Source organism: Nomascus leucogenys, chromosome 13 (genome assembly GCF_006542625.1).
Source record: "Nomascus leucogenys isolate Asia chromosome 13, Asia_NLE_v1, whole genome shotgun sequence".
Classification (NCBI taxonomy): domain Eukaryota; kingdom Metazoa; phylum Chordata; class Mammalia; order Primates; family Hylobatidae; genus Nomascus; species Nomascus leucogenys.
The window spans coordinates 71759263-71780964 of NC_044393.1; the positions used below are offsets into that span (position 1 = coordinate 71759263).

The following is a 21702-nucleotide window of genomic DNA, read 5'->3' on the forward strand; positions in this document are numbered from 1 at the left end:
TGTGTATTTGGTTTTTGTTAAATTTTGTTTTCATAAAATATATAGGAAACTGATCACTCAGTTATTTATCAATAAAATAAAAGGTCAAACTCAGAACAAGTTTTCTTCCTCATCCAGAGCTTTTGTCATTTACTCACATGGAAATGCATACCAACATATGAATCAAAATCAGGACTTAACTGAAAACAGACTAAGAAAATTAATGGAGAATTGATAGAGAAAAGTAATATCTTTCACAGCTGTTTTAACACTCATCAGGGAAATTGGGATGAAATACTAAATCTTGATTAAAGAAAATAAGCAAAGGAAGTTATGCATTTTTAATGACTCAGATTTTTTGTTACTAATATTGAAATTTGTTAGCTTCTTATACAAATAAAACCAGAAGCTGAGATAAATCAAATATATAACCATATTAATTAAAAGGCAACTACACTTGGACTTACCGCCATTTCTCTAATAACTTCTTAATAATAAAAATGTTTGATGGTCATTTAAAATGTATGAAACAACAGAATTGTATAGCACAAGTCTAGAAATCGTAAGAGTATTGCTTCATATTTCAGAATATTATTGTTGACACTGCATCTCTTTCTGCAGTGTGTTTAAATAACCCAAATTCAAGAGAAGAAAGGAAGCATCTGCTTGACATTATTTCTGTCACCTCTACTATAAGCTACTGTAAACATGATCTCCTAAAACATACAACTTGTGAAACAGTACTCTGCTTTTCAAAACAATACTTCCAACCGTGCTGGGAACGTTTTATCCTGCAGAATTGTCACTTTCAAAAGATACAGCTTCTGTGATGAATCTATATGTATACATAAAACAATATGATTCTACAGATCTGATATCCAAAAGGAAAATAAAACATAGGTGGCCTTAATAATTAGTGATAAAGACAGCCAAGAATTCCATGGACCATCAGCTAATCTAATTTTAAGTAAGTGTTTCAATTCCCAGCAAAACTTGCTAATGGACCTACAGAAGCTAAATGACCTATTTTTCATCTTCTCTTCCCCAATCTCTCTGTAGCTGATGTCATAAGGATAAAATAAAGTTGTCCTAGAAGTAAAAAGAAGAGAGGCATGTATAAAATGTGAAACTAGGTAACATTCTTCCAAGTGAAACACTCACCACAGAGTTAGGAGACATTTAAGCATGTGTAGTTTATAAAAAAAATGACACTGGGCAGTATGGTGAAATTGGGAACCATATAGCACCAAACATAGAGAAAGTCATGGGATCTGCTAGCCTAATATCAATGAAAGAATTCATTCTAAAAAATCAACTATAGGCTGGGCGCAGTGGCTCACACCTGTAATCTCAGCACTTTGGGAGGCCAAGGCGGGCATATCATGAGCTCAGGAGATCGAGACCATCCTGGCTAACATGGTGACACCCTGTCTCTACTAAAAATACAAAAAATTAGCCCAGCATGGGGGCGGGTGCCTGTAGTCCCAGCTACTCGGGAGGCTGAGGCAGGAGAGTGGCGTGAACCTGGGAGGCAGAGGTTGGCAGTGAGCCGAGATCGCGCCACTGCACTCCAGCCTGGGTGACAGTGCCAGACTCCGTCTCAAAAAAAAAAAAAAAAAAATCAACTATATTCATGCCACTGATAACATTCCCCATTTTCCACTTCTTAGGTGAACATTTGTTTTTCTAGTATTGCTTGAACATTTAACATTATTGAATAGCTTAGCATTTTGTGGATTGGCTCATCTCTTGCTTTAATATTTCTTCTGAAGCCTTAATGAACAGAGATACCTAAAAGTAATCCTGTACAGCTAACTGCTTTTTTGATACCATAAAAATCCTTAATCCAATAAGTATTTATTGAGTCAACTGTGTGCTAGGCACTATTTAGGCACTTTCAATACCTCAGTAAACAAAAAAGAAAGAGAAAGAAATATAACCTTCCTGCAACTTATATTCTAGTAGAGAAAGCCAGCTAATTAACAATAAACACAATAAATAACTGAACTATATGTTAGTTGGTAAGTACTATAGCAAAAACTGAACTTGGTAAGGGAATAGGGTGTGATGGGAGAAGGGAGGGGTGGGAGCAATTTTAAAGAGAAGGTGAAATTTGAGGAGAGTTTTTCAAATCTGCACTTTATTCCTTTGACTCAGTATAGTTCTTAGAAAAGATTCCTCCACTGGACCACTTCTAAGCTTGACTAATGAAATGTGTGAGCTTTAAATTGGTTTAACTGCTTGCCTTTCAGAGTTTTCTTAGGCTGAAATATGGGGTCTAAGGATCAAGGCTTCCTGAAAGGACTAGAGATAATTATTCAGTTTAGCTTGGCCGATGTCACAGGCCCTGTGACTAGAGGCATATCTATTCTCTCTGGTGTCCTATAAACATGCACTGCGCCATCGTCACTTAACACGATTTTACTTTGTTGCTGGACACATAACTCCTGCTTAAAATACTGTGGACACCAAGAACAGATTTGTATTATGCTATGGTAGGAAAATATCTGCCTTAGATAGACATAGCAACAGAGGATGTCAAAACAATTTTATAAATATGCAAGCTTCTCAGACCATGCAAAGTGAAGTTTTAGCTCATATTCTCTGCCTAACAACCTACTGCCAACTGAACAGCCCTCCTAAACATATTGGCAATAAAGCACAGAATAACAATTCATAATTTCACTTAAACATTGACTCAGCAGCCTAATTTTGTCTTCAATAGGCAAAATATAATTCATAAGAAGTTAATTACAACTGTTTAAGATTTTTGAACAATAGAGAAAAGATAAAATGTTCTGAACTTTTAGTTCTGAATGTTTACATATAAAGATAATGGTAGATTTCTACATTATCAAAGTTATTTGCTCTACAAATTATTTTTTTCATCAATAAATTTAAATTATAGACTGGGCATGGTGTCTTAAGCACTTTGGGAGCCGGAGGTGGGTGGATTGTCTGAGCTAAGGAGTTCGAGACCAGCCTGGGCAACATGGTGAAACCCCATCTCTACTAAAAATACAAAAAAAAAAAAAAATTAGCGGGGCATCGTGTTGCATGTCTGTAGTTCCATCTACTCAGGAGGCTAAAACAGGAGAATCGCTCAAACCCAGGAAGTGGAGGTTGTGGTGAGCAGAGATAGTGCCACTGTACTCCAGTTTGGGCAATAGAGAGAGACTCAGTCTCCAAATAAACAAATAAATAAATAAGATAAACTCTTGTTGGAAAAAGTTATACTACAATTAAGGGACGAATTTTGTTTTGTATAAAGCCTTAAAAAATAGAAAAGAGTTGACGTTTTGTATTTCACTCAGCTGGAGATCTGAGACAGGAATGATGAGGAAATTCTACAGGTAACATGCTATGTAGTTTCAAATTAGACATCCTTATGTTATAAGGCTGAAAAGGCTGAGAAGAAACCCAGTAGTGAAACCATTTGGCAAAGTCATTAGGTAAGCCCAGAATTGAATCTTGAGTCAGTCAGAAGAAAGCCTCATGGTTCTAATCTGACACTAAGTTTAATCTATTAACCTACAAAGAAATCATTAATCCTGAAGTCAAGAAAGTGACAGGCAGATGTCCTGAAGTTTGAATTTATCTCAGAGTCAAATATATGGAGAAAACAGAATAAAAATCGAAGATTTCTTTTTCTGCCATAAACTAAGGAAGTGAAGTTTCAATAAAGAAATTGAAAACTGTTCTTCGTAAGACTGTATTTACTTTTCTTTGTCAATCAGCAAATGCAAATGGCAGCACTGGGAACCAGCAGAGAGGATAAAAAGGAGCTATAAGCCTCAATATAATTTTTGAGAGAGCTATGAATTAAAATGTCACATTGTTACTATTTACTCATGGAATAAAAATTATGGGAGGGGGAGCTTAAGTTTAAGCCAAATGGTGACTTGATACTCCTAATTATTGTTATAATCTTTGATCTTAATGCCTGACATACGTTTTCTCCTAGGAACTAAAGATGTCAGGTGTGTGTGTGTATGTGTGTGTGTGTTGTGGTGTACAAACCCACAGACATATAACTAGATAAGCCCATATACATACATCATCAATGAAGAGATATCATGTAAACCATCAACAGAAAGCTGTACAAAGAGTATTAGTCTTTGGTTTCCAGTGATTTGCATAAAATAATGAAATTCTGAAGTTTTAGAGGACACAATTTTAAATGTATGACTTTTGTTCTTGCTCTAATATGTACTGTGCCTGTAATAAAACTTGAAGTCCTGAAAAAGAAGAATTCTCTATTTCTCATCATCCATGATACCTAATAATGTGAATTATAACTGGCTTATTTGATATGATCCTAGAGAAATGATCCTACAGGTAAAGTAGATTTAAAAAGAAAGGTTAAGCAAAAATCTGAAAGGAGTTCCCAAATTACAAAGAATTCAATTATATGTTGAATTGCTATTTCTACCCACGTGCGTTTTGATGCTTATTTTATCAATGAATTTTTGTTATTGTTGTATTTTTGAGACAGGGTCCCACTCTGTCAGCCAGGCTGGAATGCAGTGTGATAATCACCGTTCAGTGTACCCTCAACCTCCTGGGCTCAAGCAATCCTCCCGTCTCAGCCTCCCAAGTAGCTAGGACTACAGGCTCACATCATCATGATCAGATAATTTTTTTTTTTAGAAACAGGGTCTCGCTATGTTGCCTAGGCTGGTCTTAAACTTCTTAGCTTAAGTGATCCTCTTGCCTTGGCCTCCCAAAGTGCTGGGATTACAGGTGTGAGCCACAATGCTCGCCCTATTTTATCAGTAAACTTATGCCTTGCTGGCATAAAGAAGACTTGCCTTAAACTTTTATTATTTTATTATTTAATCCTAATACTGTTGTTATGTTTAAAGGAAAATTTGTATTCATTTGCATATACAAGCTGAGTGTCCAACAAATGAAGAATAATTTAACATCTCCAACATATATTGCACTGTTTTAAATTCTAAAAGTTACTGCAAAGGTCAACAGAAATTATTGGGCAGCATCATTTATGCTGTCAGAGGCAAGCATGAGATAAAGCTACTTACCTCTAAGGTGAATGACAGTACCACGTCGGACTTTGACAGCTGAATCTCATTCTCATCTCCTATGTCCAAAAATGCAGAGTTCTGTGAACGTTTTAATTTTTGTAATTTAAATTCTGGACCACCTTTCGAAACTGGGAGACTTTCCAGATTGGCCATTAGCAAATTCACTGAAGATCGCAACTCTTCTATATACATATTCTCCATATCTTTTTCTATAAATTTGGGGAATTTTCTTTCCTTGAAAATAATTTTTAAAATAATAGTGTTACACAAGTCATATTTCAATTTTATCATAAAAAATTGTATGATATATATACTTCGCTGTCTTAGAAATTACAACACTCTCAATATATCTATCCTACTTGAGTCACTAGGCTGTAAAATCCTCAGGCTTTGGCATTTTTGATTTTATCTAAGGTACTTCAGATATCTTATTGAGGATCATTGCAGTACAAAATGAAAAAAATCACATATATTTTCACATTAACTTTATTTGTGATAAGATTTGCTTAAGGAAAAACAAACTCTGAAAACATGCACGGAAGATATTTTAGTGTATAGATGAACCTTAGCCACTAGTAGCTTTGCAACACTTGGGATAACTGGTCTATAAAAAAATGTTCAGGACACACAGCTTTGCCAGTTAGGAAATAAACATTTTAACAATAGTCCAGTTTCTTAACACAGATATGCGTTGTTGGAAGGGTATGATTTTTCATAAATAGGCATTAAAAACACGTTATTGAAGAGTGATATGGTCATATTTCTAAAATTAGTAAATTTGCACATTACATTAATGTGCCAAGATCTCTTGTAGCTATAAATTCAGTTTTTTACTAAAGGCTTAGAAAAAGTTAAGTTTAAAGCAAAAGGAAATTTATGATAAAAACTATTAAGGGAAAAAGTAACAATATCAATTTGGAAGATTCTATTTTCTTGCTAAATTATATCAGCATTGCCATTCAATAATTTTAACTCTGCAATCAGATTTGTTTCTTCTGCTCAATTAAAAGGATGTTCCAAATATTGATATTTAGATGGTGCCAAATCATTCTTAGAGAAGATTATAATAAATTTATATTCCCTAGAACAGCAAATGAGAGCACTTTGTTCCCTCACATTCTTGGCTCTTTCTTTAATGTTTGCCAACCTGGCACTTAGGTTTTCTCTCTTAAGGACAGACGGTATATAGTTTTACAACATTAAGCCTAGTGTAAAATGACCACCACTGCACAGAACCGGCTGGAGGATGAAAGCCTAAAGCAGCCATCTTTCAAATGACTGCTGAATGCTCCAGAAAAGCACTGCCTTTACTGTTGTCTCCCTTGATATCATTCAAAATCTAACCTAAGAAATCTGCATGTTTAGTACAATTGGAAAGCATCCAGCACGCTCTTGTCAACCTGCATCTAGTCTCTGACTCAGTTGCATTAGTTCATTCATGGGATAGGAAGGAACATCTGGCACCACTTCACAGATCAGTCCCAGAGTCTCAGGCCACCTGTTTTTCTTCTCCCCCAACATAACATTCACATATTTCTTTTTACAATAATTTACATATAATCAAAATTAAAACTGCATAATGTCACAGACAGATTAAATATCTACATTAAAAATTAACTTTCCCAAAGAAGGTTCTTAAATATCCTTTTAAAACTTCTCTACAGTTTGAAGCAACATTCCAAAACAGCAAATTTGTATCCTTAAGAAAAACAGGCAACTACCCAGCTATAAAATACCTGGGTTTCCTTTAGTGGGGTGGGGGAGGGAAGGGATTGTCTTTAGAATAGTTTTTCAGTACAAGCAAAGACAGGGGATAAAAGCAAAATGATCCATAAAAAACATATTTTATGTTTTTGGACTAACTTTAAGGCTGCCAGAAAAAGCATCCAAAACTGAGAAATAAGGCAAAGCAATGAGGGGGCAGATCCTTTCAATGTCATATGGAGGTGAAGGCCATCCAATGATCATTTGGGGAAAAGTTCTTAGTTCACCTTATTATTTATTATTGATTAAAGATTCCAGACAATAAAGTTACATGTTACCTTATAAAACTGTCTGAAAGAGGTGCAAATAACGTTTGGTGAATAATATAACCCAAAGGTTCAGTTTAAATCTGTATTAGAAATTAACCAGTTTTTGATTAAGCCCATTAATCTTACCTTAGTAATGCCCCCAAACACCTAGTTTCTCATATGCTCTTTGGTCTGGTTTTAATACCTAACTTGTTTGCTTATTAATTACGCATTGAATAAAATCTCTATTGTGTGTCCATTTTATATTTGTATGAAAATCACAATTTTGCCCCTAAAAAGGTAGAGTTTAACAAAGAAAAAGGCAAGTATGTCACATATCTGAAAGTTCTGATATACTAAAGCTTTGCTTTCAAATTTTCAACATGTTATGGAAAATCTAGCATTAGCACAAGAACAAAAATAATCTATTCGTATTAAGCTTTAACTATAAACATTAACTATCATCTGTCAAACAGGAGAAAAGCAGGCATCTCCAAAATTGGCTCTTTTATCAGTATTTCCAAACTTTTCAGGGACTAGACTATACTTGAATTTTTTTCTCTAAAAAAGCTCAAAATTCAGTTTTAAAGCTTTGAGGTTTATTGATAATATTTCATCAACTCTATTTAGCCTGCTTATGTTGTCCCTCACTGGCAAACAATAAAACTAATTGTATATCAGACAAATGTACATTTTAAATTTGTTCTTTTAAACTAGAATTGAATCAGAAATAGGGCTATTTCCTAGCTGTCTGTGAGTCACTCTTATAAGTCATGTGTTCTAATTAGGTCCTCTGTACAGCATAGGTCACTAGTGGTCTTAACCCATGGTATACACAAAAACAATATTTGCTTCTTTAAAAAGTTTTTCTCATTATTCAAATATAGTCATTTTTTCTTAAGTGCTCTTAACCCTTCCACTAGATGACATCTGGGGTTCATATCACAGGATTGTTTCTCTAAGCTGATCTCTGCTGCTTCCCATGCCCCATATTAATTTTAGGTTCTAATCTCAGCATCATGGCATCAAGTGAACTACTGGTTGTGAAGCTAGTTCCAAACCTAACTAAATCATTGAAGAGTTTAAATGTTTTTGCTACAAATTAGAGCAGATTCATTTATCCTTACCATATTGGTATTCTCTCTTCCTTTCAATTCAAATATGCCTTTGAGTGGGAGAAAAGGGAGGGAGTCTACAAATAATTCAAGAATTCCTCACAGCCCCAGCTTTCTCACAAATGTGTCAGCATGTAAGACTCAGTCATTTGATAGACATTCCCTGAGTGTCTGCTATGTGTTCTGCTCCAGGCCCCTGGATAGAACCATGAAGATAATGGACAAAGTCCTGATAGACTTAGTAAACAAGGAAATAATTTCTTATGGTAGAAAGTGGTAAGTGGCATGGAGAAAAAGTCTAGAAGGAGGAACACAGAGTGAGTGGTGAGAAGGGTTGCAGCTTTAAACGAGGTGGTCAGGGAAGGTCTCAATGAGGAGATGATGCCCTTTGAGCTAAAAGTGGATAAGGAAGTATGATGATTAATTTTTTTTTTTTTTTTTTTTGAGATGGAGTTTCGCTCTTGCTGCCCAGGCTGGAGTGCAATGGCACAATCTTGGCTCATCGCAACCTCCGCCTCCCAGGTTCAAGCGATTCTCCTGCCTCAGCCTCCTGAATAGCTGGGATTACAGGCAGGCGCCACCACGCCCGGCTAATTTTGTATTTTTAGTAGAGAGGGGGTTTCTCCATGTTGGTCAGGCTGGTCTCAAACTCCCGACCTCAGGTAATCCACCTGCCTCGGCCTCCCTAACTGCTGGGATTATAGGCATGAGCCACTGAACCCAGCCCAATTAATTTTGTTTGTCAATCTGGCGAGGCTATGGTGCCCAGTTGTTGGATCAAACACGAATTTAAATGTTGCTATCAAGATATTCTTTAGATGTGAATAACACTTACAATCAGTAGATTCAGTAAATCGGATCACCCTCCTACATCTGTAGGTAGGTCTCATTCACTCAGCTGAAGGATTTATGACCAAAGGCGAAGGTTTCCTAAAGAAGCAGCAATTTTGCCTCAAGACTAAAACACAGAAACCCTGAGTTTCTCGCCTGCCAGTCCACCCTACAGATTTCAGACTTAAGACTGTAACATCAACCCTCACCTGAATTTCCAGGCTGCCTCCTTGTCCTATGGATTCTGGACTTGCCAGTGCCCACAGCTGTGGGAGCCAATTCCTTGAACGCAATCAATCTCTCTCTCTCTCTCTCTCTCTCTCTCTCTCTCTCACCCTGCCCTCCCACACACACATGTATATATACAAACACACACATAACACGTATGTATGCATAACATCTACTTTTTAATATTATATACATATTTATTATATCTCTCTAGATATTAGTCTAGATATATGAAAATACAGATATAATCTCCTATTGGCTCTGTCTCTCTGGAGAACCTGACTACAGCAGGGAGCAAGCCATGTAAATGTCAGTGGAAGTTTGCTGCAGGTGAAGAGTCAGGGCCAAGGCCCTGTGGCAAGGAAAGGCAAGGAGGCCACCATAGCCAAAGTGGATGGAGCAAGGGCAAGAGCTTAGTGGAGGATAAAGTCAGAGGGGTAACAAAGACCAGATCGCACAGGACTTTGCAAGCCATTTTAGGAACTTTTCTTTTTTTCTCAGCAACATAGGGAATCATCACAGACTTAGTGCAGAACATCACTGGCTGTTGTGTTAATGAGGACAGAGGCAGAATCCAGGAGACTGGCTAAAAGGACAGAACAAGATCCACACAAGAGACAAAGATGACTGGACCACAGTGGAAAGGGGAGGATGGTAGCAACCGTCAAATTCTGGAAATACTGTGAAGGTAGAGATAAAGGATTTCCTGATAAGTTTTGCATGAGGTATGAGAAAAAGGAGTCAAAGATGATTCCAAGTTTTTTGGCCTGAATATCTGGAAGGATTGTATTATCAAGAATTGGCCTGCCCTGACCACTTGACTGAAAACTGTAACCACCCACCACCTCCCTCCTACACTCCTCATACCACTTTTTCTGATCTATTTTCTAAGTAACAATGATCACCTTCCATAATTCAATTACATGGCATGTTTACTCCTTATTGTGGGGCTATCACAAATAAAATGTAAGCTCCACCAGGGCCTGGCAGAAATATTTTTGTCTCATTTTATCTCAATGTATCCCAAGTAGCTAAGATAGCACCTGGCTGCATAGTTGGTGTTCAATAAATATTTGTTCAATTAATTTGTGGATAGAAAAAATGAGACTCGAAAGTGTTAAGTAGCGTGCCTACTATCATGTTTAGAAAATAGCTGTCATGAATTTGGTCACAGGTCTTTCTGGCCCTGTACACATTTTGTTCGCTACTTCCTAATTACCTCTTGGCTAAAGTACTAAAGTCAACATGTCTCTTGAAACAGAGATTTTGCCCTGTAGTTTTATTGTTATTATATTGTGTTGTTCTGTGAAGTGTGGAAGGGGGTGTTCCTGAATGCCAACTAATAGCTGTTTATTAACCACTCTTCTGGAATTATCAGATTGCAGAGGCAGCAGGATGTTAAGAGAACGAGCCCAGGCTCTGGAGGCAAGGCCAGGATTTGAGGCCTGCCTCAGACACTTATTTGTTATGTAATCATGGTGAAATAAATAATCTTGTCTAAGCCTCAATTTCCTCTTCTATGAAATTGACTTCGTGATATCATCTGCCCTTACAAGGTTTGTAGGATTATTGTCAGAAAATAATTCAGCAAGGTCAGTCAATTGTTATTAGCCTTAAAAATATTTCATTAAGACGGCTTCACTTTGGTGAACTTGAAGTGGAAAGCAATTAAACCTGCTCAATCTGCTATGTCAATATTTTCATCAAAAGGTATCCTATTTTAGAGGTATATTTTGCCTTCCAACCCCATCAGCTTTACTTCTTTATCCATGCTTTTTCCACTCTATCAACATCTCTGATGAAACCATTAGGGTTCTCTCAAGGAGAAGCCTTTGTGTGTTCGTCACTAACCCTTTCTTCTGACTCAGCCCAGGAGTTTATGAACATGCCTTCTTCACAGTCATGAACCTGAGAATACCTCTGAGGCTCTTCTTCCAGTCCCATAACTCTCCAGAAAATCACTTAAACTTTATTCTAAAGCATTACATATGACAATGTGCCCAGTCTCAGGTATAATCTATACACAAGTAGGTAATTTTCAAATGCTGAACACAGATCCACTGTCCCTCCTGCTGCTGTCAGGCACATCTCTCCAGGTTCTTTGTTAGCTTTAGGTCTCAGAAAAGCAATTTCTTTTCCAGCCAGGCTCAATACAGGATAGGATTTGGCATTAAAACATTTTTCTTTCTAAAGGTTTCAATAGCCTCAAGTTGCTGCTTTCTACTCTATAAAATCCACATTCAAATCTCTAGAATGAAATACCACCTTTCTAGAAACCCAGAGGACAAAAATAAGGCATGTTATCCTTTCAATCACTGCCCTCTGTGCAAATGTAACTCTTTGGCCCCTAATTTATGGCACACTGTATCTTCATTCATCTAGAGATTCTTCCTCATGATCTAATTCTGGCTTGGTTCTTACAACTTACTGTCATTCTTGTTACCCAATTCTCTACATTTTTCTCTATTTTATTATTTATCTCTAATTTCTCAACTTTTCAATAAACATTTAAACAGTATTACCATTTTAAAAACATATGTATTAATATTTACAAATACACATTTTCTTTGAAGAAGTACAAAAATGATTGTTAAAATTAGTATGGGATATAACTTCTTGAATGCTGGAAGAGTTCATTATCTTGATTTGGGAGGTGGCTACACGGGATGTATGCGTAAACATTCATTAAACTGTAAAATGAAGATGTGTGCAGTTTATTGTATCCAAGTTACGAGAGAGAGAAACAGAGAGAGAGGCTATCTATCAAATATTGGAAGTTTTTGCTAAGCAGAAAGGAAAGAGACAGAATCTTATGTTCAGAGCAATCAACAGCACTGTAACTGCAAGTCCACTGAAAAGAACTAAAATTTTCATACCACTGAAGTAAGTTAATAAACTCACTAAAGAATGATTTAGACAATTAGGTTCCATTCTCTCTAAAAACCTTAAGTACTAGAAAAAACTCATGCCTTTTGTCTGAAATTTATTTCTATTCATGATACACAGTGATCACACAAATAAAATAAGTACAATATGATGAATTTCTTGTATCAAACACACTTTATCTGCCAGACTGTATACTAGATACTTAAAATTATATTTTTTCATGCATTTAGTCATTCAATTAAATGTTAGTTGGAACCACTACGTGCGAATAACTCTGCTGTATACTTAAGAATGCATTATATGATTTTGCGGGGAGGAGTTTTTTCTCCCTGGTTATATTTTGCTTAGTACAACATTAAAACCCTTCTAGATCTGGCAGTTTGAGAAACTCACGCATTGCTTTAAGAAAAGTCTATAAAAGTTATCATTAAAATTAAACAGTTCACATATTAAGGATGAATATGTAAAATGAATAATATGCTCCATTTAGATAACATACATTCAGATATTTGGGATTAAGAGGTCTACGTGTAGAGGAGAAAATGTTAAAATTATACTGTCTCTTTTTTTTTTAACCTATACAAAACACCTTTTCAGCTCACAGAAATCTACATAAAGAAAGGAACAGGGTACAGTATGTCCAAGTTAATAATTTACCTTTGCCATTTTATCTGCCAATTGCAGCCGGCCATCAAGTTCCCTTCTGATCTGGGCTGCTTGTTCATCTGCATTATCCAGCTTAAAAATAAAACAGAAGTTACACATATGTGATTACTTAATAGCAGTGACCCACAGACTAAGGCAAAGATTAAATGACTCAAAAATGTTTAATAGATTGTATCAGATATCTATTACAAAGATAATACAGGAGGTTGTTTAATTAGATTGGCAGACCAGATACATTTCTTGGGTACTTTCTCATTGTGGTTTTATTCACAAAACCACCAAATCAAGAAATTAGATTTCTTGATCATTAAGTCAGTCCTAAATAGTTCCAGATAGATGAAGCTCTTGTTTTGTTCTTTCAAGTTCTCACCATGTATTTCTGGAGGGTGAGATGCTAATGTTTCACTTCTTTCTTTGTACTTTAAAAAATTCCCTTTGTTTTAATAATAAGTTTGTATTAGTGCTAAACTATAAAAGTACTCTTTGATTGACTGATATAACTTTCTACCACTCAAGTCTTCATATACTCCTCATTCTAATACCAACAGACTAATACTGCCAAGAAATCCTTCCATTCTTTTAAGGATTGGCACCATATTAGAAATCCATTCTCCTGTTCTAAATTTGACTGAAAACAAGAAAAGTGTGCTCTCATCATTTTTTTTTTTTAGAAATCTCCCATTTACATGGAAAATTATTTTCACTTCATGAACTAATCCTTAACTTTTTCTGTAACTTATTTTAACTTTACTCATGATACCTTTTCACCCATTCACTCAATATTTATTAGTCCCTTTATAAAAATGTTAAAGTGAAGATGTTAAGTGTTAATTTTCTCTTGACTTTAGTTTTTTCTCCTTTTGCACTCTCATCACAAAGAAGGCTGGACTGCACAATACACTTTAGTAAAGGACCATCTAAAGATTCGATTGAGTATAACATTAAACACCAAGGAGAATACAGTTTACTTGTCACTTTCCCAAATAACTACAAATTGACCAGGTTACATTTTTAAAAACATCCTCAAATAAGACAGTCCTCAAAAAGATGCGTAGAAGCAAACCAGATTAACAAGATGTTGGTGGGAGTAAGGCAATTTACATGAAGAGTCAAAAAAAAGAGGAAGATGTTCCTATAAGAGAACACCAAAAGTCTGGAGGTGAGGAGGTAAAACTAGACACACACAGTGGTTCTTTTGGAATGGGATACCAGAAGAGGCAGGGTGAGGGACAGGACTGGAGAGAGAAGCAGGGCAACTTCATGTTACTCTTCACAAGCCACATTAGGGAATTAGGAGTTAGTTCCTACAACAACGGGACTTCCTTGAGAGGTTTAAAGTGTAGGAGTGATATGATCAGATGCAAGCTTTGGAAAGGAAAGATCACTCTGTCTCCAGTACAAACTCTGTCTCAGAGAGACAGAAGGAAGTCTTATTTTGTTTTCTTTAAAGATACACACAAAATGTTAAATTGAGGATATACATGTTAATTTTCTCTTGGGAAAAAAACTATACAAAAGGCCTGAGATTACCTGTCTAAAATATGTTTCCAAGTTGATTTTTTAAAAACCACATTCATTTTAAAATAAGTTAAAAAAACAGGCAAGATTTTCTTAAAGTAAATCCTTGTTATAAAGGAGTTTCTATGTCATCTCATGAAACAAACTTAATTTTAATTGACTAATATGATTCAAAATTGAACAGAAACAAGTTTCTCTTCACTGTGTCTAAAAGCAAAATGATTAAAATTAAAAACTAATGTAATTATGAAGAAAAATAATATGCAATAAGTACATGTTCCAGGTTAACTGAAATCTCTCATTCCAAGCTCCTAAAAACTAAACCATAAGAACACCGAAACTGTAACAGCACTTCAAATGCACTAAATGTAATATGAAATATATTATGATCTTTGCTTAAATGCTGATACATATTTCTTCAAAACAAAAAGTGACTTGCATATAAAGGAATTATATTTTTTCTCACAGCTCCAACAAAAAATAGCACTTAATATCTTAAAAGGCCCCAGTTTTTCAAACTTCACCAGAAACACTATCATATTTTTATATTTATATCTCCAGATTAACAGCTCTTACCTAAGTGTAAGTGAAATTGTTTGAGTTATTTCTAAATTTTGGTAGTTTTGTTTGTAAGAGACAATTTACAACTACATATTTTTTCTCTTTGTAGGGATGGAGTTCTCGCTATGTTGCCCAGGCTTGTCTTGAACTCCTGGGCTCAAGTGATCCTCCTGCCTCTGCCTTCCTAAGTGCTGGGATTACAGGCATGAGCCACCGCACCTGGTCTGTTTTAAAAAATAATTAATGACTTGATCGCATTTGTCTGAAAAAAAAGCAAAAAAAAAAACAAAGCACAATGTAGAGCATTGGGACACTACATTGTCTTTTTTGTTTTTTTAATTTCAGATTCGGGGGGTACATGTGTAGGGTTGTTTCATGGGTATATTACACGTTGTTGAGGTTGAGGTTAGGGATATGGATGGTCCCATCACCCAGGTGGTGAGCATAGTATCCAATAGGTAGTTTTTCAGCCCACATTTCCCTTGGTCAATCATTCCCCAGTGTACTATTCCCAACTTTATATCTATGTATATTCAATGTTTAGCTTTCATGTATAAGTGAGAATGTGTGGTATTTGGTTTTATGTTCAGGTGCTAATTTTCTTAGGATAATGGCTTCCAGCTGCATGGACATTGCTGCAAAGAATATGATTTCATTCTTTTTTACGGTTGTGTAATAATCCATGGTAAATATGTGTGTATGTATATATAAAATATTTTCTTTATCCAACCCACCATTAATGGGCACCTATGTTAATACCAGGTCTTTGCTATTGTCATTATTGTGTCAATGACCATATGGGTGCAAGTGTCCTTTTGATAGAATGAATTACTTTTCTTTGGGTACATAGCCAGTAGTAGGATTTCTAGGTGTAACGGTAGTTCTGTTTTAACTTCTTTGAGAAATCTTTAAACTACTCTCCACAGTGGCTAAAGTAATTTGGATCACCACCCACAGAATACAAATATTTGCTTTTCTCTGCAGCCTCACCAGCATCTGTTGTTTTTTTGACTTTTTGATAATAGCCATTCTGACTGCTGTAAGATGGTATCTATCTCATTGTGGCTTTTATTTGCATTTCTCTGATGATTAGTGATGTTGAGCATTTGCTCATGTTTTTTTGGCCACTTGTACATCTTTTGAGAAGTGTCTGATCATGTCCTTTGCCCATTTTTTAACTGGATTGATTTTGCTTGATTTGTTTAAGTTCCTTGTAGATATCTGTATATTAGATCTTTGTCAAATGCACAGTTTGCAAATATTTTCTCCCATTCTGTAGGCTGTTGGTTGACTCTGTTGGTAATTTCTTTGGCTATGCAGAATCTCTTTAGATTAATTAGGTCCCACTTGTCAATTTTTGTTTTCATTGCAATTGCTTTTGTGGACTTAGCCATAAGTTATTTGCCACAGCTGATGTCGAGAAGGGTATTTCCTAGTATTTCTTTTAGAATTTTTATATTTTGAAGTCTTACATTTAAGTCGTTAATCCACCCTAAGTTAATTTTTGTATATGATGAAAGGTCTAGTTTCATTCTTCTGCATATGGCTAGCCAGTTATTCCAGCACCATTTATTGAAGAGGGAGTCCTTTCCCCATTGCTTATTTTTGATTTTATCAAAGATCAGATAGTTGTAGGTGTGCAGGTTTATTTCTGAGTTCTCTATGCTGTTCCATTTGTCTGTGTGTCTGTGTTTGTACTAGTACAATGCTGTTTTGGTTACTTTAGCCTTATAGTGTATTTTGAAGTTGGGTAGTGTGATGTCTCTGGCTTTGTTCTTTCTGCTTAGGATAGTTTTGCCTATTTGGGCTTTTAGGTTCCATGTGAATTTTAGAATAGATTTTACTTTTTTTTTTTTTTTTTTTTGAGATGGAGTCTCTCTTTGTCACCCAGGCTGGAGTGCAGTGGCGCGATCTCGGCTCACTGCAAGCTCCGCCTCCCGGGTTCACGCCATTCTCCTGCCTCAGCCTCTCCGAGTAGCTGGGACTACAGGCGCCTGCCACCACGCCCGGTTAATTTTTTGTATTTTTAGTAGAGACAGGGTTTCACCGTGGTCTCGATCTCCTGACCTCGTGATCCGCCCGCCTCGGCCTCCCAAAGTGCTGGGATTACAAGCGTGAGCCACCACGCCCGGCCTAGAATAGATTTTTCTAATTCTGTGAAAAATCATGTTGCTATTTTGATAGGGATAGCACTGATTCTGTAAATTGCTTTGGGCAGTATGATCATTTTAATGATACTGATTTTTCCATTCCATGAATATGGAATATTTTTCCATTTATTTATGTCATCTTTGTCATTTTCTAAGCAGTGTTGTGTAGTTTTGCCTGTAGAGATCTTTCACCTCCTTGGTTAGATGTATTCCTAGGGCTTTTTGTTTGGTGTGTGTGTCTATTGTAAATGGGATTGTGTTCTTGATTTGGCTCTCAGCTAGAATTTTGCTGATGTATAGAAATTCCATTGATTTTTGTACTTTGATTTTGTGCTTTGAAACTTTACTGAAGTCATTCATCAGTTCGAGAGGCTTTTTGGCAGAGTCTTTAGGGGTTTTCTATATATAGAATATCATTAACAAAGAAACATAATTTGACTTCCTCTTTTCCTACATGGATACCTTTTATTTATTTCTATTGCCTGATTTCTCTGGCTAGGCTTCCAGTACTATGTTGAACAGGAGTGGTGCGAGTGGACATTCTTGTCATGTTCCAGTTCTCAAGGGGAATAGTTCCAGCTTTTCTCCATCCAGTATGATGTTGGCTGTGAGTTTGTCATAGATGGCTCTTATTTTTATATGTTTCTTCAATACCTAGCCTGTTAAGGGTTTTTATCATAAAGGAAAATTGGACTTTATTGAAGGCTTTTTCTGCATCTATTGAGATTACATGGTTTTTAATTTTGGTTCTCTTTATGTGGTGAATCATATTTATTGATTTGCTTATGTTGAGCCAACCTTGCATCCCAGGAATATTGCTTGATTGTTGTGAATTAACTTTTTGCTATGCAGCTGGATTTTGTTTGCTAGTAATGTATTGAGGAATTTGTGACTATATTCATTAGGGATATTGATTTTTTTTATATTATACTTTAAGTTTTAGGGTACATGTGCACAACATGCAGGTTAGTTACATATGTATACCTGTGCCATGTTGGTGTGCTGCACCCAGTAACTCGTCATTTAATATTAGGGATATTGATTTCTTATTTCATTGTGTCTCTTCCAGATTTTGGTATCAGGATGATGCTGGCTTTGAAGGACGAGTTAGGGAAGATTTTTAAAAATAGTTCCAGGAGGATTGGTATCAGTTCTTCTTTGTACTTCTGGTAGAATTCAGCTATGAATGCTGAGCGAAGAAGCTGCTGTTTCAGGGCTCTTTTTGGTTAGTAATTTTTATTCAATTTCAGCATTTGTATTGGTCTGTTCAGGTTTTCACTTCCTGCCTGGTTCAATCTTGGGAGGTTGTGTGCTTCCAGTAATTTATCCATTTCCTCCAGATTTTCTATTTAGCATATACAGAGGTTTCCAAAATAATCTCTGAGGATCTTTTTTTATATTTCTTTGAGATCTTCTGTAATGCCATCTTTGTCATTTCCGGTTACACTTGTTTGTATCCTTTTTCTTTGTTAATCTAGCTAGCAGTCTATCAATCCTGTTTATGTTTTCAAAAAGCAACTCTTAGTTTCATTAATTTTTTGTATGAACTTTTACATGTCAATTTCATTCAGTTCTGTGCTGATTTTAGTTATTTCTTCTGCTAGCTTTGGGGTTGGATGTTTTCCTAGTTCCTCCAGGTGTATTGTTAGATTGTTAATTTGAGATCTTCCTAACTCCTTGCTGAAGGTGTTTCGCACTATAAACTTTCCTTTTAATACTGTTTTAGCTGCATCCCAAAGATCTTGGCAAGTTCTGTCTCTATTTTCCTTAATTTTAAGGAAGTTTTTGATTTCTGTTTTAATTTCATTGTTCACCCAGGATTTAGTCAGGAGAAAATCGTTTAATTTACATGTTTTATATAGGTCTGAGAGATCTTCTTGCTATTGATTTCTACTTTTATTGCCCTGTGGTCCAAAAGGATGCTTGGTAGTATTTCAATATTTTGAATTTATTGAGACTTGTGTTATCACCAAGCATGTGTCAATCTTAGAATATGTTCTGTGTGCAGATGAGAAGAATGTATATTCTGTGATTGTTAGGTAGAGTATTCTGTAGATGTCTATTAGGTACAATTGGTCAAGTGTTGAGTTTAATTCTGGAATTTGATAGTTTTCTGCCTGAATGATCTAATGCTGTCAGTGGGGTGTTGAAGTCTCTGACTATTAATGTGTGGCTAAATTTTTTCACAGGTCAAGAAGAACACATTTTATGCATCTTTGTGCTCCAGTGTATATATTTAGGATAGTTGTCTTCCTGTTGAATTGAATCCCTTTTCATTATGTAATGCCCTTCTTTGTCCTCCTGGTTGTTATTGGTTTAAAATCTATTCTATCTGAGAATAGCAGCTCTCACATTTTTTTTTGTTTTCCATTTGCATATCTTTGTCTACCTCTTTGAGCCTGTGGTGTCATTACGTGTGAGATGACTGTCTTGAAGACAACAGACAGTTGGTTCTTGCTTGCCACTCTATGCCATTTAAGTGGGGTTTTGAGACCATTTACATTCAGGGATAGTATTGATATGTGAGATTTCGATCCTGTTATTTCGTTAGCTGATTGTTTTGTAGACTTGACTGTGTAAATGCCTTATGTTGTCTGTGGGCTGTGTGCCTAAGTATGTTTTTGTGGTAGCAGGTTTTGGTGTTTCATTTCCATGTTTAGCACTCCTTTAAGGACCTCTTGTAAGGGTAGTCTAGTGTTAACGAGTTCCTTTAGTACTTGCTTATCTAAGTATTTTATTTCTCCTTCACTTAGGAAGCTTAGTTTGGCAGGATACGAATTTCTTGGTTGGAATTTCTTTTCTTTAAGAAAGCTGAAAACAGGCCCCCAACCTCTTCTGGCTTGTAAGGTTTCCACGAGAGATGTGCTTTTTTTTTTTTTTTTTTTTTTTTTTTTTTTTTTGAGATGGAGTCTCACTCTGTTGCCCAGGCTGGAGTGCAGTGGTGCAATCTTGGCTCACTGCAACCTCCGCCTCCCAGGTTCAAGCAATTCTTCTGCCTCAGCTTCTCAAGTAGCTGGGATTACAGGTGCACATCACCATGCCAAGCTAACTTTTGTATTTTTAGTAAAGAAAAGGTTTCACCATGTTGACCAGGCTGGTCTCGAACTCCTGATCTGATGTGATCCGCCTGCCTCAGCATCCCAAAGTGCTGGGATTACAGGTGTAAGCCACCACACTCGGCCTGCCTTTAAGATTTCTTTTGTTGTTGAACTTGGTGAATCTGATGGCTATGTGCCTTGGGGTTGGTCATCTTGTATACTATCTTGCCAGAATTCTCTGTATTTCTTAAATTTGTACATCCAACTCTCTAGTGAGACTGGTGAATTTTTCATGGACTATATCCTCAAATGTTTTCCAGGTTGCTTACTCTCTTTCCTCTGTCAGGAATGCCAATGAGTTGTAGATTTGGTGTCTTCATATAAACTCATTTTTCTCAAGGGTTTTATTTTTTTTTAATTGTTTGTTTATTTTTTTCTTTTGGTCTGACAAAGTTGACTTGAAGAACTTGTCTTTAAGCTCTGAAATTCCTTCCTCAGTTTGGACTATTCTGCTGTAATGCTTCTGATTGCATTATGAAATTTTGCTTTGTTTTTTGTTTTTTTTTCCTGAGACAGAGTCTCACTCTGTGGTCCAGGCTAGAGAGCAGTGGCATGATCACAGCTCACTGCAGCCTCGACCTCCCTGACTCAAGTGATCCTCTTACCTCAGCCTCCCAAGTAGTTGGGACTACAACTGTGCACCACCATACCTGGCTAATTTTTTGTAGAGAATGGGAGGCTGACCTCAAACTCATGGGCTTAAGTGATCCTCTTGCCTTGGCCTCCCAAAGTGCTGGGATTACAAGCATGAGCCACTGTGCCTGGCCTATTATGAAATTCTTGAAGTAAATTCTTCAATTCCACAAGTTCAGTTAATTTCCTCTTTAAAATAGCTATTTTGTCTTTTAGCTCTTGGGCTGTTTTATGGAATTCCTTGAATACCTTGGGTTGGGTTTCAACTTTTTCCTGGATCTTGATAAGCTTTGTTGCCACCCAGATTCTGAATTCTCTGTCTGTCCAGTAGTCATTACAATCTGGTTAAGAACTACTGCTGATGGGTTAATGTGTTTGTTTTGGCATAAAGAGACACTCTGCCTTTTTGAATTGCCAGCGTTTCTTGCACTGATTCTTTTTCATGTGTGAGGGCTGATGTTCCTTTAACTGTGACATAAGTTGAGTACAGTCAGTTGGCTCCATTTCTGGGTGCTTGCAGAGAGCCAAGGCTCTGTACATAATCTTTATTTATGTCTGGATTTTTGCCTTAGGTTTCACAGGTGCTGTATGCTGGCATAATGTTTTTGGTGTTTCATTTGGGCTGTAATCCAGCAGGTGCTCCTTAAGAGTGATGGCCAGCAGATAGCCTCTAACTTAGCCATGTAGCTCTTTCATATTTTGGCATACGCACAGTAGTACTCTGTGGTCAGGGAAGAGAGAGCTGACAACCTCACCAGGTTTGCTCCTAGGCCTTGGAGGAGGCCCTTCTGATCACTGGCACCACGTCCACATTTTCTTTCTTAGGTGTTCTGGGCTACAGAGCTCCCTAAGGCAGAGACTGTGGCTGGTAGACAAGACTATACCCTTCCTGGAAAGCCCTTCAGAGGGAGGCATGCCCTGCTCCCCCGACATCCTGAGAGCCCAGGGATCTCACCCTTTTCAGTATTCTGAGAGGGAGG

At 36.6% G+C, this 21702-nt stretch overlaps 1 protein-coding gene across 10 annotated transcripts in view; it reads right to left on the reverse strand.

The window, feature by feature from the left end:
• Window positions 1-21702, reverse strand: part of CADPS2 (calcium dependent secretion activator 2) — a 564312-nt gene that overhangs the window by 302296 nt on the left and 240314 nt on the right. For all 10 annotated transcript variants that reach the window (XM_030826808.1, XM_030826805.1, XM_030826801.1 and 7 more), the window contains exons 4-5: window positions 12754-12834; window positions 5022-5258 (exon numbers count right to left, since the gene is read on the reverse strand). In XM_030826808.1, the coding sequence (XP_030682668.1) occupies window positions 5022-5258; window positions 12754-12834 (318 nt within the window). The remainder of the gene's footprint in view (window positions 1-5021; window positions 5259-12753; window positions 12835-21702) is intronic.